The sequence below is a fragment of the Gorilla gorilla genome, chromosome 10, assembly GCF_029281585.2.
Source record: "Gorilla gorilla gorilla isolate KB3781 chromosome 10, NHGRI_mGorGor1-v2.1_pri, whole genome shotgun sequence".
Classification (NCBI taxonomy): domain Eukaryota; kingdom Metazoa; phylum Chordata; class Mammalia; order Primates; family Hominidae; genus Gorilla; species Gorilla gorilla.
Genome location: NC_073234.2, coordinates 57,882,038 through 57,898,702, shown reverse-complemented (window position 1 = coordinate 57,898,702; position 16,665 = coordinate 57,882,038). Strand labels below are relative to the sequence as shown.

At 38.0% G+C, this 16,665-nt stretch overlaps 1 protein-coding gene across 1 annotated transcript in view; it reads right to left on the bottom strand.

Annotated features, from left to right (window-relative positions):
- ADAMTS20 (ADAM metallopeptidase with thrombospondin type 1 motif 20) overlaps positions 1-16,665 on the bottom strand; it is a 197,356-nt gene that overhangs the window by 21,425 nt on the left and 159,266 nt on the right. Inside the window, exons 30-36 of the mRNA XM_055358826.1 lie at positions 8,936-9,109; positions 8,690-8,860; positions 2,494-2,691; positions 1,653-1,782; positions 1,365-1,459; positions 1,186-1,277; positions 507-640 (exon numbers count right to left, since the gene is read on the bottom strand). Coding sequence (XP_055214801.1) covers positions 507-640; positions 1,186-1,277; positions 1,365-1,459; positions 1,653-1,782; positions 2,494-2,691; positions 8,690-8,860; positions 8,936-9,109 — 994 coding nt within the window. The remainder of the gene's footprint in view (positions 1-506; positions 641-1,185; positions 1,278-1,364; positions 1,460-1,652; positions 1,783-2,493; positions 2,692-8,689; positions 8,861-8,935; positions 9,110-16,665) is intronic.

Below are 16,665 nucleotides of genomic sequence, written 5' to 3'. Positions count from 1 at the left end.
TTAAGAGTCCCCAGCTGGGAGTGGTGGCTCACACCTGTAATCCCAGCACTTTGGGAGGCCAAGGCAGGTGGATCACCTGAGATCAGGAGTTCAAGACCAGCCTGACCAATATGGTGAAACCCCATCTCTACTAAAAATACAAAAAGTTAGCTGGGCATGGTGGCGTGTGCCTGTAATCCCAGCTACTGGGGAGGCTGAGGCAGGAGAATCGCTTGAACCCAGGAAGTGGAGGTTGCAGTAAGCCAAGATCACGCCATTGCACTCCAGCCTGGGCAGTAAGAGTGCAACTGAGTCTCAAAAAAAAGAAAAAAAAAAAAAAAAAAAGCCCCATGGTGCATGTCATTGCAGAGGAAGTAAGTAGCTAACTGTTTTTAAAAAAAGTAAGTAATTTTTGCACAATGTCAGGTCCTTCTCTGTACCCTGGCTACAACATATACCAACATATTATTTGACGTTCATAAGCAAATGGAGGCTTTTTGATTTTAAAATATAGATTGAGCACTTACTTTTAATTTGCATGGAAGTGAGATCAATTCTTATTTTGCTGAAAACAGTGTATCCAGCAGCTAAGTGTCCATTGTCACATTCACAGTCTTTCCTCCTACTCCCATTAAAAGGACATTGATATGGATTTTTTAGTCTGTAACAACATTGGAATATTTTAGTATTAGATGCAGTTACGAGGCCATAATGTAGACAAACTTTGGGAGTAGAAAAATAAAACACACTCCTGCTCTTCAATATTATAGTGTCAACAAGTTAAACAAGAAAGAAGCAAAAATCACTTAAGGTGAACATACAACATTTTCAATGAAACATCTAAGAAGAGCTTGTAGAAAAATAATTCAACTGCAATTCTTCTAGCTTTTATTACTGGAATTAGTTTGATTTTATGAAAATGCACATAGTTCTTAAATTCTTCCCTTCTCTGTGTCCTACTTCTCACCCACAGTATTCTTAGTCAATCTCTCTGTTAATAGTCAATATTAACAATACGTGTAAATATTCAAGGCTTTATTTCTGAACAGGCATTAACAACATCTGGTTTAGGTCCTAACATGTCTACCTGCTCCTACATTATTTGTCTCACATGTAAGCTATTCAAGTATCACTCTGAAGGCTAGAAGTTCCAATTCTCTTGGAGGACCATGAAAATGCTCAGATAGACCAAAACACATCTCGTACCTAAAGCCATACACTTCAGAAAAGTTTTCTTCACCTTGGACCAGTGTTAAATATTCCTTAGGGTTCTCCAAGTACATGTCTGCACAATAAATCTAAAGAAAAAATGTAAACATCTAGAAAAACTTATTCCAAAGTCAATGATCAATGTTAAAATAAAAAAGGAACTGTTTTCATAATACCTTTATTATTCTTCCCTTAATGTTAAGGTAATAGTCACCATCCTTTCTAATGTGGTTTTTCACTTGAATTTCTTTGCAGGTGGTAAATGATTTACCTTCAAAGACAAATTAACACAACTTAACACAGAGCAAATTACAAACACAGCAAGAACTTAATCATAGAAATATTGCTACACTCTGAATATCTGACACTTTGTTTTGTGGAGTGTAAAACTACTACAGATATTTATTTTAACTGAAACTTATTAGAAACCCTTAGGTATTAGATTTTTGAAGTCTACTACTTACAGTCATTGGCATAACATTTCTTTTGAGCACCTGGTTTTAAATGGTTTAAACATAAGTCACTGGACAAACCATGTTTGGTAATGCATTTCACTTGTCTCTTCATTATCCCAATTCCACAAGTCACTGAGCACTGTGAACAGAGTAAAATTTGAAGGCAAACTATATTATGAATCTTAAGGCCATAAAATCCAAGTCTCCTTTTCTTAGACCAGGTATTTCTGGAGCACACTGAGGGTCAGTAGTGGCTAGATCCACAGAAGACACAAAACTATGCTGGGGGCTGGATAGTCACAGGTGGGAAAAATCCTTAGGCATGAGCCTGAATCTATTATTTCTCAGTTACTGGCTTCTTTTAATTCATTTTGTGCAGTTAGCAACAATACATTGTAAATACTTAATAAACATTAGTCAGTGATGGTAATTAAAACTATCTCATTAAGTTATATGCTAAGTTTGCAAAGTGATATTTACTTGCTTTCTATCAATTAAATTGGAAATAGAATATGATATAAATAACTTTTATTACTCATATATTAGATTTATTTACTTCTTCACTTAACCAATAAATATTTCTTAAGCACTTACTCAAAGTGCAAGCCACTGTGCTAAGTTATCTAAGGAACAGAAATAAGTATGAGTTATGGTCTCTGCTTTAAGCGAGTTATAGCAAGCATCGAACAAGAGATAAAATATTTATATAAATAACTGGTAATGTGGTTTTTAGAAAATAGTGGTCTGAGGCAACTCTGAGGATCTAGTTAGACATACATACAGATTACCAGATTTCCCACACCTAGAAAGTCTTATTCAGAAGTTTTAAAATTCATAATTGTACACCGACCTTGCTCCATTTTCCAACTTTCCAAGTGGCCAAATGCAAACAGCTGTTAATGCATTTGTAAACCTGAGAGGAAGGCACCACAGGGCATTCTTGATAAACTATAGGCCGAAGTCGATGGAGCTTATGTTTTTTAGTAGATGGGATCTCGGTGCAATATGTAATCCTTTGTCTGTAACTAAATCCACAGTTGTTTGCACACTGAAAAATACATAATTACAAGAAAGAAAATGTCATTAACTTTAGCCAGGGCCTAATATTTGTCAGATGCTTAATATATATTATGCTGTGTCATTTCCACAACAATCCTATTTAATTAGCTTCATTTACAGATGAGCAAACATAGGTTCAGACATTAGACAAGTTTCCCAGAGTTGTACCAATAAATGAAAGAAACTCAGATTCAGGCTAGATTTTCTAGCTGTAGTGTCCGTGTGTGTGCGTGTGTGTGTGTGTGTGTGTGTTTTCATTACATTACCATCTTAATTGTATGAAACTATATCTCCCAATAGGCACAGCATTGGAGGAATAAAACATTTTGAGGGTCCTTACTGGAAATAAAGGGTATCTATTAGCCTTAGATCACTGGTAACTATGTATAAGTTAGCACACATGTATCTTCATAGATATAATGTAAAGTCTAATAACACTTAACTAAAATAGGTAAGTGATTTAGGTGTAAATTAAAGCCCCAATCCAAAAATGGGCAAATAGATTCCTGCTTTTAGCAAAAGAGGAGTAACAAGGAATAGATTTACCTTCTAACTTTAAACAACTAAAACATCTGAACAAAATATATAAAGCAATGGCTTTTAAGACACTCAACATTAGACAATAAAGAATAGTAATCCATGACAGATGAGAAACAAAGTGACACTATAAAATCATTCCAGCCTACTGCTTTGAAAAACTTTCCAGGTCTTGGCACAACGAAAGGAAGACAGCAGAGCTCTGACCAGTAGTGTGTACATACCTGCGAGGACACCAACCAAAGTGAGGCAATTAACCAAACAAAAGGCTTAGAAGTTACTTTCTCTAATGATCACACAGAACCAAATATAGTGCCTATTCCCTCCAGCTAGACTGGAAAATTTAAATACATGAGGAAATAGGTAAAGTACTCAAAAGGGTCTTGCCACAGTAGAGAGGAACAGTTAACCCTAGATTAAGCAATATACTGATCTGCCTACCAAATCTTAAGTGCAAAGCAAGAGAGAGTCAAACTGTTCTCCAACAAAATAAATGCAACCCATAACAAAACTCAAAATACATGTATAGGAATAAAAAATATCTAGTCACCAAAAAGGTAAAATTCATGGCTGACATGTAACAGAAAATTAATTGGAATGCAAAGAACCTGGAAAATAAGACTCATAATGAAGAAAAAACCCGTCCATCAAAACATCCCTAGAGGGGTGACATCTGTGAAAATGGAAGAGTAAGGACATCTAAAAATTCTCTCTTCTATAACAGCAGTGACAAAATGGGCAAAATTTGCCCAATCAGTTTTTTCAGAACTCTAGAAACTGACCAAAGACTTGCAGCAATCCAGAAGGCATTTATTCAATAAACATGGCTAACTCTTGGTAAGAAGAGCAAGTTTTGTGATGGTTTAACTTCCCCTATTTCCATTCTCTTCTTTCTAGCTCCATGGTAACCTTCAAAACAGCCCTGTGATTATGGTGAAACCAGAATTCTGGCAGCCACTGGAGGGTAGCAGAACAGGCTTGGATATCATTCAAAGCCTCATTCCCAGAGAATTGTCATTATTTGAACTGTTTAGTGGTTTTCTGGAAGACCCCACTTGCAAGAATGTCTTTATTTGACCTGACTTGCTCAGTGCTAAAAATCTAGGGACATTTGTTGCGCTCAATTAAAAACCATTGTTTAACTTTGCAGTTTCCAGGATGCTGAATAAGAGTTGGAGCAACAACAGGCTAGCTAAAAATGCTTAAAAGGAAAAGCTAGGGAATCAGATATCCATCAGAGCTTTGAAAAGCTCCAGTGTATTAATGGGATCTAGATGGCCGTGAACATGCATCAGATTGTACACGTGTCCAGGTCTGTCTGCAAGCTCAGGAAGCAACTGAGGAGGGCCTGCAGCCTCTCTTCCAGCTGACCTCAAGGCTCTACACAAGCAGAAAGTTAAGATTAAGGAACAGTTGTCAACAACCTGATGAGTGTTGAAGGCCACACCCTACTCCCAACCCCCTAACACACAGTACCTTGGCAAAGGCTAGGGAACCAAAATTATTGGTTCCAGATATTAAGGAAATTACTGCCTAGTCATAGCTGATGACTAAACTGAGCAGAGAATTCAGTGGCCATGTATGACAAAGAATACAGACTTAACAGTTAGTTCAGAAAAGTCACTAAAAAACAAACAACAACAAACAGTAGCAACAACAAACCCTGGGGAGGAGGAAGAATCTGATAGACTTATCACAAGTAAAGAGATTACATTTGTAACCAAAACACTTCACACAAGAAAAGCCCAGGACCAAATGCTTAAAGAAGAATTAGCACCAAGTCTGCCAAAACTCTTCCACAAGATAGAATAAAAAGGAGCACTGCCTAACTCATCCTATGAAGCCAGTATTTCCCAAATCCAGACAGACATCACAAAAAAAAAAAACTATAGACCAGTAGTTCTTAAGAATATAGATGTAAAGTTCTACAACAAAACACTAGCAAAACAATTCTAGCAACACATAAAAAGGATTATACACCATGACGAAGTAAGATTTATCCCAGGAATGCAAGATTATTGTAACATATGAAAGTCAATCTATGTAATACACCATACTAATAGAAGAATGGACAAAAAATATGATAATTTCAGTAGATGTAGACTAAACATTTGACAAAATCTAACACACTTTCATAATATAAACACGAAGCAAACTAGGACTAGAAGGGTACTTCTTCAATCTGATAAAGGGAATCTACAGAAAATTCATAGTTAGCATACTGAATTAGGAAAACTAAAAGTTTTCCTACAGAGAGCAGGAACAAGACTGAAATGTCTGTTTTTACCACTTCTATTTAACATTATTCTGGAATTTCTAGACAGGGAAATTGGACAAGGAAAGGTACAAAAGGCATCCATCTTTAAAGAAAGAAGTAAAACTATCTCTATTTGTAGATGAGATGATATTGTAAGTAGAAAATCCCATTTAATCCACACACTAAATAATTAAATCCCCCCCAAAATTTTCAATACACAAAAAACAATTCTATTTCTATACACTAGCAACGAATAATCAGAAAAATGAAACTAATAGAACAATTCCATTTACAGAATATAAAAAATACTCAGGAATAAATAAAAAGAAGTGCAAGATTTGCACACTATAAGACACACTTGAAATAAGTTAAAACCTAAATTAATGGAAATTCATTCCACATTCGTAGAAAAGAAGACAATATTATTAAGATAATAATATCTACCAAGTTGAACAAGAGTCATTGCAACCTCTAACAAAATCTCAGCTGGCTCTTACACAGAACTTTGACAAACTGGTCCTAAAATTCACATGGAAATGTAAGAGACTCAGAATAGCCCAGTAATCTCAAAGAGGAAGGAAAAAAGTTGGTTCACTCATACTTCCCGACTTCAAAACTTACTATAAAATTACAGTCATCAAGACTACATGGTAATAATATATTGATAGGCATATAGATCAAGAAAATAGAATTGAGAGTTCAGAAATAAACCAATACATTTATGGTCAATTGTCAATTGATTTTTGACAAGGATGCCAAGCTAATTCAATGGGGGAAAGAATAATCTTTTCATGCAGAAGGATGAAATTAGACCCCTTCCTCACATCACATATAAAAATTAACTCAAAATGTATCAAACTCCTAATTGTCTGAGCTACAATTATAAAAGTCTACAAAGAAAACATAGATATATATCTTTGTGAGCATGAAGTAGGCAATAGTTTCTTAGATATGATACTTAAAGCCAAAAAACTAAAACAAAAAACAAAATAAATTTCACTTAATCAAAGCATACTATTAAGAGAAAAGATAACCCACAGAATTGGAGAAAATATTTGCAAATCATCTAACTGATAAAAGTTGGTACCCAGAATATATAAATAATTTACAACTCACCCAGTGAAAAAATGAGCAGCCAGGCATAGTAGCTTATGCTATAGTCCCAGCACATTTGGAGGCCCAGGAGGGATGATCCCTTGAGCCCAGGAGTAAGAAACCAGCTTGGGCAACACAGGGAGACCCCATCTCTACCAAAAAAAAAAAAAAAAAAAAAAAGCCAGAAATGGTGGCACATGGCTGTAGTCGCAGCTACTCAGCAAGTTTAGGTGGGAGGATTGCTTGAGCCTAGGAGGTCAAGACTTCACTGAGCTGTAATTATACCACCACACTCCAGCTTGGGCAACAGAACAAGACTGCATCTCAAAAAAAAAAAAAAAAAAAAGATGGGCAGAAGATTTGAATAGACATTTATCTAAAGATATACAAATACCTAAAACACACACAAAAAGATACTCAACATCATTAGTCATTAGAGAAATGCAACTTAAACATAAAATAGATACCATTTCATACATACTAGGATGGTTATGTTAAAAAAAGTTGGATTATAACAAGTGCTGTTGATGACTGATGATGATATGGAGAGAGAAATAGGAACCTTTATACATTGCTGATAGGAAAGAAAAATGGTGTGGCCACTGTGGAAAACAGTTTGGCAGTTCCTCAGAATATTAAATAGAGTTATGATACCCAGCAATTCTATCCCTAGGTATATGCCCAAGAAAATTGAAAACATACGTCCACACAAAAACTTGTATGCAAATGTTCCTAACAGCATTACTGAAACATCAAAATTGGAATCAATCCAAATGTCCATCAACTGACAAATAAATAGACAAAATATAGTATATTCCTACAATGGAATATTATTTATCATAAAAAGGAATGAAGCATTGATGTATGATAAAACTTGTATAAAGTTTTAAAATATCATGCTAAGTGAAAGAAGCTAGACACAAAAGACCACATATGGTATGATTCCATTTATACCAAATGTGCAGAACAGGCAAATCCACAGATACGGAAAGCAGATTAGTGGTTGTCTGAGACTAGGAGAAAATGTGACAATAAGGAATTACTACTTATGGGTGCAGATATTTTTTTGGGAGTGATAAAAAGGCCTGGGATTAGATCATGGTGATGCTTGCATATACAGGTGATTATACTAAAATTAGCTAAATTATAAACAAGTGCATAGATGTTAGAATTAGATGTCCAGAAGAAGATGTTAAAAAGATAATTTTTTAAAAAATTCAAGAAAAAAAATAAAATAAAAATTGGAAAATTTTACCTACAAAAATAAAAGTAACTATGTTTCATATGTTCAAAATGTTAAGTAGAGATATGGAAGATATAAAAAAGCTGAAATTAAACCTCTAAAGATGAAGATGATAATGGCTTAGATAAAAAACAGACTGGATGGGGATCAGACATCAGAAAGAAAAGAAAAGCAAATGTAAAGACATCCATATAATGGAATATTATTCAACAATAAAAGAAAAAACTATTGATACATACTACAACCTGATTGAATCTCAAAATACTTACCTTACAGCAGACAGAAAAAGTACATACTGTATGATCCACTTATATAAAACTCTAGAAAATGCAAACAAGTATAGTGATAGATCACTAATATAGAAAACAGATAAGGTCACTTATTGGGTGAGGAGGGAAAAGAGAGGGGGGAAAGAGATTATAAAGCAGCACAAGGAAACTTTTGGGAGTGATGGAAATGAAAATGGTACTGGTTTTATAGCTGTGTACATGTGTTAAAACTTATTAAGCTATATATTTTTAATATATTTAGTTTATGGTTCATCAATTACACCTCGATAAAGCCATTTCTAAAAAGTGGACAACTGTACAGTGCCAGTTTGCCAAATTGTTCCTGGTGGTTGGTTTCACAGTTGGCACCTACTGACACTTGAGACTTGCACTAGAGTTTAACACATATGTCACTATTACTCTATTTGCACCATCCAACTGTCAGTGGTCTCATTCCTTAGATTGATATGCATACCATCATCTGCCCTCATATTCAAATTTTATACCCAGTTTCAGCTGTGTCAAATTGTAGATCCAGCTGTTTTATCAAGGAGCAAAAATTCTCAACTTCCTTTCTTTACCTTACCTGTGATGAGTCTGCTGTTACCACAATGTAATTGCAAGGAGGGTTCCTGCAGTTCTTGGATGTAAGAGATATGGTTGAAGAATTATAGACTATTTCATTCACTTGTCTGATATGGTTATCTGTGCACTCCATTCGTTGATGTGAATCTTTTCTCTCACATGATGTTGAACACTAGAAATGCAATAACCAAATGAATAACACATTCTTATATGCAGTGTCTTTGAAAACTTACATGTCGATACTCACATTCAGGCTCTCTCTTTCCATCCCCTTGTGCTGCACACAGTCCTGACTCCAACATCGCCTCTGAGAACAAGGTCGGGTGGACTGATCACACATTTCTTCAACCACCTGACCAACACCTTTCAGTCTGCAGTATACATCCCTCTGCTGAACTCCAGAGCCACAGGTCACAGAGCACTACAAAGGAGTCCAGTTGATTTGAACAATTAGCTAAGAAATACCAAATTATATAAAAATAGCCAATGGAGCCATTACATATTATTTATTTTAAATACAGCCTGGTATTAAAACATGAATTAGATTAAAAATACATACAATAAGTATTTTTACCATTATCTCTGTAAATGTATATTTTCCCTGTTTGGCATAAGGCACTTCAAGCTTTACAGAAACTCTGACAAGCGAATCAAGTTATAGTAGACAGCATCTCAATCAATGACTCTGTCTTCTACTTAAATGAGTATAATATCTATAAAAATTACCACACGATTAATCATGAATTATTCCACAACATTGCTTTTAAATATCAATTAAATTCTTAGACTATACTCATTATATCTCTCAAAGAAACAATAATTTCCAAGATTGTGTTATATTCATCTTTTTATCTACAGTACCTACTATAGTTTGTACCTGTTATGGAATCTAAATACTTGCTAATTTTTTTTAATACTTTAAGTTCTGGGATACATGTGCAGAACATGCCGCTTTGTTACGTAGGTATACATGTGCCATGGTGGTTTGCTGCAACCATCAACCCGTCATCTGCATTAGGTATTTCTCCTAATGCAATGCCTCACCTTGTCCCCAAACCCCCTCGACAGGCCCCAGTGTGTGATATTCCCCTCCATGTGTCCATGTGTTCTCATTGTTCAACTCCCACTTATGAGTGAGAACATGCGGTGTTTGGTTTTCTGTTTCTGTGTTAGTTTGCTGAGGATGATGGTTTCCAGCTTCATCCATGTCCCTGCAAAGGACATGAACTCATCCTTTTTTTATAGCTGCATAGTATTCCATGTTATAGATGTGCTGCATTTTCTTTATCCAGTCTATTCTTGATGGGCATTTGGGTTGGTTCAAATTATTTGTTATTGTGAACAGTGCTGCTATAAACATATGTGTGCATGCGTTTTTTATAGTAGAATGTTTTATAATCCTATGCGCATATACCAAAAATGGGATTGCTGGGTCAAATGGTATTTCTGGTTCTACATCCTTGAGGAATCGCCATACTGTCTTCCACAATGGTTGAACTAATTTACTCTCCCACCAACAGTGTAAAAGCATTCCTATTTCTCCACATCCTCTCCAGCATCTGTTGTTTCCTGACTTTTTAATGATCACCATTCTAACTGGCATGAGATGGTATCTCATTGTGGTTTTGATTTGCATTTCTCTAATGACCAGTGATGATGAGCTTTTTTTCATATGTTTGTTGGCCCCATAAATGTCTTCTTTTGAAAAGGGTCTGTTCATATCCTTCACCACTTTTTAATGGGGTTGCTTTTTTCTTGTAAATTTAAATTCTTTGTAGATTCTGGATATTAGCACTTTGTCACATGGATAGATTGCAAAAATTTTCTCCCATTCTGTAAATTCACTGTTCACGCTGATGATAGTTTCTTTTGCTGTCCAGAAGCTCTTTAGCTTAATTAGATCTCATTTGTCAATTTTGGCTTTTGTTGCCATTGCTTTTGGTGTTTTAGTCATGAAGTCTTTGCCCATGCCTATGTCCTGAATGGTATTTCCTAGGTTTTCTTTTAGAGATGTTATGGTTTTAGATCTTATGTTTAAGTCTTTAATCCATCTTGAGTTAATTTTTGTATAAGGTGTAAGGAGGGGGTCCAGTTTCAGTTTTCTGCATATGGCTAGCCAGTTTTCCCAACACCATTTATTAAATATGGAATCCTTTCCCCATTGCTTGTTTTTGTTAAAGATTTTGTCAAAGATCAGATGGTTGTAGTTTTGTGGTGTTATTTCTGAGGCCTCTGTTCTGTTTCATTGGCTATTAATTACTGCCTCAATTTCGGAATTTGTTATGGGTCTATTCAGGGATTTGACTTCTTCCTGGTTTAGTCTTGGGAGGGTGTATGCGTCCAGGAATTTATTCATTTCTTTGAAATTTTCTAATTTATTTGCATAGAGGTGTTTATAGTATTCTTTGATGGTAGTTTGTATTTCTGTGGGATCAGTGGTGATATCTTCTTTATCATTTTTATTGTGTCTATTTGATTCTTCTCTCTTTTCTTCTCTATTAGTCTGGCTAGCGGTCTACCTATTTTGTTAATCTTTTCAAAAAAACACGTCCTGGATTCATTGATTTTTTGAAGGGTTTTTCATGTCTCTATCTCCTTTGGTTCTGCTCTGATCTTAGGTATTTCTTGTCTTCTGCTAGCTTTTGTATTTGTTTGCTCTTGCTTCTCTAGTTCTCCTTTGCTTATGAAGCTTAGTTTGGCTGGATATGAAATTCTGGGTTGAAAATTCTTTTCTTTAAAAATGTTGAATATCGGCCCCCACTCTCTTCTGGCTTATAGGGTTTCTGCAGAGAGATCCGCTGTTAGTCTAATGGGCTTCCCTTTGTGGGTAACCAGACCGTTCTCTCTGGCTGTCCTTAACATTTTTTCCTTCATTTCAACCTTGGTGAATCTGTCAATTATATGTCTTGGGGTTGCTTTTCTCCAGGACTACCTTTGTAGTGTTCTCTATATTCCCTGAATTTGAATGTTGGCCTGTCTTACTAGGTTGGGGACATTCTGAATAATATACTAAAGAGTGCTTTCCAACTTGGTTCCATTCTCCCTGTTACTTTCAAGTACACCAATCAAACATAGGTTTGGTCTTTTCACGTTGTCCCACATTTCTCGGAGGCTTTGTTCACTCCTTTTCATTCTTTTATCTCTAATCTTGTCTTCACACTTTATTTCATTAAGCTGATCTTCAATCTCTGATATCCTTTCTTCTGCTTCATTGATTCAGCTATTGATACTTGTGTGTGCTTCACGAAGTCCTCGTGCTGTATTTTTCAGCTCCATCAGGTAATTTATGTTCTTCTCTACGCTGGTTATTCTAGTTAGCAATTCCCCTAACCTTTTCTCAAGTTTCTTGGCTTCCTTGCACTGTGTTAGAACATGCTCCTTTAGCTCAGAGGAGTTTGTTATTACCCACCTTCTGAAGCCTACTTCTGTCAAATCGCCAAAATCATTCTCTGTCCAGTTTTGTTTCTTTGCTGGCGAGGAGTTGTGATCCTCTGCAGAAGAGGCATTCTGGTTTTTGGAATTTTCAGCCTTTTTGTGCTGGTTTTTCCTTATCTTTGTGGATTTATCTACCTTTGGTCTTTGATGTTGGTGACCATTGGATGGGGTTTTGGCATGGACGTCCTTTTGTTGATGTTCATGCCACTGCTTTCTGTTTGTTAATTTTCCTTCCAACAGTCAGGCCCCTCTGTTGCAGGTCTGCTGGAGTTTGCTGGAGGTCCATGCCAGACCCTGCTTGCCTGGGTATCACCAGCAGAGGCTGCAGAACAGCAAAGATTGCTGCCTTTTCCATCCTCTGGAAGTTTTGTCCCAGAGGGGCACCCATCAGATGCCAGCTGGCGCTCTCCTGTATGTGTCTGTTGACCCCTGCTGGGAGGTGTCTCCCAGTCAGGAGGCACAGAGCACAGGGATCCACATGAGGAGGCATTCTGTCCCTTAGCAGAGCTCAAATGCTGTGCTGGGAGATCCGCTGCTCTCTTCAGAGCCAGCAGGCAGGAACATTTAAGTCTGCTGAAGCTGTGCCCACAGTTGCCCCTTCCACCAGGTGCTCTGTCTCAGGCAGATGGGAGTTTTATCTATAAGCTCCTGAATGGGGCTGCTGTCTTTCTTTCAGAGATACCCTACGCAGAGCAGAGGAATCTAGAGAGGCAGCTTGGCTAGAGTGGCAAAGCCGCAAGCTAGAGTTGTGGAGGGCTCCACGCAATTTGAAAAAATGAATTGTGGTGGGCTCCATCCTATTTGAACTTCCCTGTGGTTTTGTTTACACTGTGAGAGGAAAACTGTCTGTCAAGTCTCAGTAATGGCTGATGCCCCTCCCCCCACCAAGCTCCAGCATCCCAGGTTGACATCAGACTGCCGTTCTGGCAGCAAGAATTTCAAGCCAGTGGATCTTAGCTTGCTGGACTCCATGGGGTGGGATCTGCTGAGCTAGACCATGTGGCTCTCTGGCTTCAGCCCCCTTTCCATGGGAGTAAACAATTCTGTCTTGCTGGCATTCCGGGTGCCACATACAAAAAATAACCTCCCGCAGCTAGCTTGGTGTCTACCCAAACAGCCACCCAGTTTTGTGCTTGAAACCCAGGGCCCTGGTGGTGTAGGCACCTGAAGGAGTCTCCTGGTCGGTGGGTTGCAAAGATCAGGGGAAAAGCATAGTATCCGGGCCAGATAGCACCGTCCCTCAAGGCACAGTCCCTCATGGCTTCCCTTGGCTAGTGGAGGGAGTTCCCCGACCACTTTTGCTTCCCAGGTGAGGCAACACCCCGTCCTGCCTGCTTCTGTTCACCCTCCATGGGCTGCACCCACTGTCTAACCAGTGAGATGAACTGGGTACCTCAGTTGGAAATGCAGAAATCACCTGCCTTCTGCATTGGTTTCACTAGAAGCTGCAGACAGGAACTGTTCCTATTTGGCCATCTTGGCTAATTTGTTGATTCATGATTATATTTCAATGGATAGGAGTTTTGGAAAACTGGCTGTGTTAACTGTAAACTTAGACAACCTTGTCCAAGTCTTGTTTTTCTTCTGTGTACAATTTTGTGTTACTTGTGAAATATCACAGAACACTTTCCATACATTTATTCCTGTCAACAGCTCTATAAAAGCGGTACTATGGCTGAGGACACTGGGACTCAGAGAGGTTAAAGTCCCTTGCCTGAGGTACTGCCTATAGTTAGTGATTGTCTTAGTCTGTTCAGGCTACTAGAACAAAATACCATAAACGGAATGTCTCACACACCAGAAATTTATTTCCCACAATTTTGGAGGCTGGAATTTCAAGATCAAGGTGCTGGCAGATTCTACATCCAGTGAGAGTCCACTTTCTGATTCCTACAGGGCACCCTCTCACTGTGTTCTCATATGGAGGAAGGGATGAGCTAGCTTTCTGGGGTGTCCTTTATAAGGGACTAGAAAAGGCCCCACCTCCTAATACCATCACCTTGGGGGATAGAACTTCATCATATAAATTTTGAAAGAACACAACCATTCAGATCATCCCATTCTTTCCCTGCCCCACTCCTCAGATTCGTGTCCTTCTCACATGAAAAATATATTCATTCCATCTCAATAATACCAAAGCCTTAGCTCATTCTAGCATCAATTCAAAAGTCTATAAAGTCCAGACTCTCATCTCAGTATCATCTCAATCATATATGAGTGAGTTTCAAGGTATAATTGATTCATCCTGAGGCAAATATCTCTTCAGCTGTGAACCTGTGAAATCAAGAAAGTTATGTGCTTACACAACACAATGGTGGTACAGGCAAGCCATAGGGTAGACATTCTCATTCCAAAAAAGAAAAGTAGAAAAGAAGAAAAGGGTAATAGGACTTGAGTAAGTAAAAAACCTAGCAGAGCCAACAACAGTAAATCTTAAGTCTTGAGAATAATCTTTGATGCAATGTTCCACCTTCTGAACACACTGGGGCAGGGATTGGGTCCTCAAGGCTCTAGGTGGCATTGCCCCATGGCTTTGTTGGATTCAGCCCATGCCACAGTTCTCATGGATTGTAGTTTGGTGCCTATGGCCCTTCCAGACTGAAGTTGCATGCCAGTGGCTATAGTGGTCTGGGGTCATGGGGGCAGCTCTGATGCCATGGCATCACCTTAGTGGGGACAATTCAGCCAGGTTTTTTTTGTTTTTGTTTTTGTTTTGTTTTTTTGCCACTTTAGAACAAGGATGGACTTTCCTCCACTGTCCAATAACATGATAACATGTTATGATTTCCATCTGAGACCTCATGGCCTTTACTGTCCATATTTCCATGAACATAGCTCTGCCCTTGCAATGGCCCTCTTCCTTGCTCATGTGCCCAAGTCTGTAGGCAGCTCTATCCTTTGAAATTTAGGCGGAAGTTGCCACACAAGCATGACTCATTTACTCTGTGTGTCAGTGGAGATAGTCCCACTTGGACACTACTAAAGTTTATCACCTGTGAACTCTGGAGGGATGGCCATCATAGCCATTGCTGTACTTGGGACCATTGGAGACACACCTGGGGTAGTTGAGGACTGCTGTGCCAGAATGTGGGAAGCAGAGCCAATAATATGGGGTGGCACCAAACCATTGCAGCCCTGTTCTGTCCTTAGGCCATTGCACTCTGGGCCTATGCAATCCCTGAGGAGCTTCAAAATGCTGTTGGGAGGCCATCCTTCCATTGTCTTAGACAATATATTATGGCATCTGTTTAGATAGCTGTCTAATCTCCCTGTTGTACTGATAAACAGCTCATAGCTTAGATTGAAATGGCTGATTCAAACTAATCAAACTAATCTAATTCAGCCACATCTTTTGTATTCTCTCCTGAACAAACTTTCTCATTTTTTCAAATATAAATAGGCTGAGAATTTTCCAAAATGTTAAGTTCTGCTTTCCTTTTTATTAACAACTCCATCTTTGTATCATTTCTCTTTTTAAATTTTTCTATTAGCAGACAAGAGAAGCCAAGTTGCACCTTCAATACTTTGCTTAGAAATATCCTCAGCCAAACAGCCAATTTCATCACTTATCAGTTCTATCTTCCACAAAACACTGGAACATGAGTACAGTTCTGTCAGGTTTTGTTTGTTTGTTTTTTGCCACTTTCGAGCAAGCATGGACTTTCCTACACTGTCCAATAACAATTTCTATCTGAGACTTCATGGCCTTTACTGTCCATATTTCTAAGAACATTCTGTTTGCAACTACTTAGGTATTCTCAAAGATTGAGGCTCTCTCTAAAGCTCTCCTCTTTTCTTTATGGGCTTTTACAAGAATAGCCCTTAATGATCCATTCGTGGCATCATACTTTTTCTAGCATGCATTTCAAAGCTCTTCCAGCTGCTAGTCATTACCCAGTTCCAAAACCACCTCTGTATTTTAGATATTTGTTATAGCAGCACCTCATTATCAGTACCAATTTTTTTTATCTTAGTCTATTAGGGCTGCTATAACAAAATACCATAAACTCATGGCTTATAAACAACAGAAATTTATTTCTCACAGTTCTGGAGGCTGGGAATTTCAAGATCAAGGTGCTGGCGGTGTCAGTGTCTGGTGAGGGCCTACTTTCTGATCTGTAGAAGGGTGCCTTCTCACTGTGTCGTCACATGGGTGAAGGAACAAGCTAGATCTCTGGAGTGTCTTTTATATGAGAACTAATTCCACCAATGAGTGCTCTACCCTCATGATTTAGTCAGCTCCCAAAGTCCCTACCTCCTAATACCATCACCTCAAGGATTAGGATTTCAACACATGCATATTTTTTTTCAGGTGTAGGGTTGGCAAATATTCAGATCATAGCAGCAGTGAAAAATAGTTGAAGTTCCGTTCTTTTTTACTCCAGACTGAGCTCTTACTGTGTTGCCTCCTGGGGATGAAGAAGGACTTGGCAATCTTTCAACTCTAGGATGTCACATGTTCCAAAATTAAGTAGTAAAGCCATATAATAACAGAGCTTAACTACAAGAGCTGTGATGCCAATGTTACCAAAGTGTAGAGTA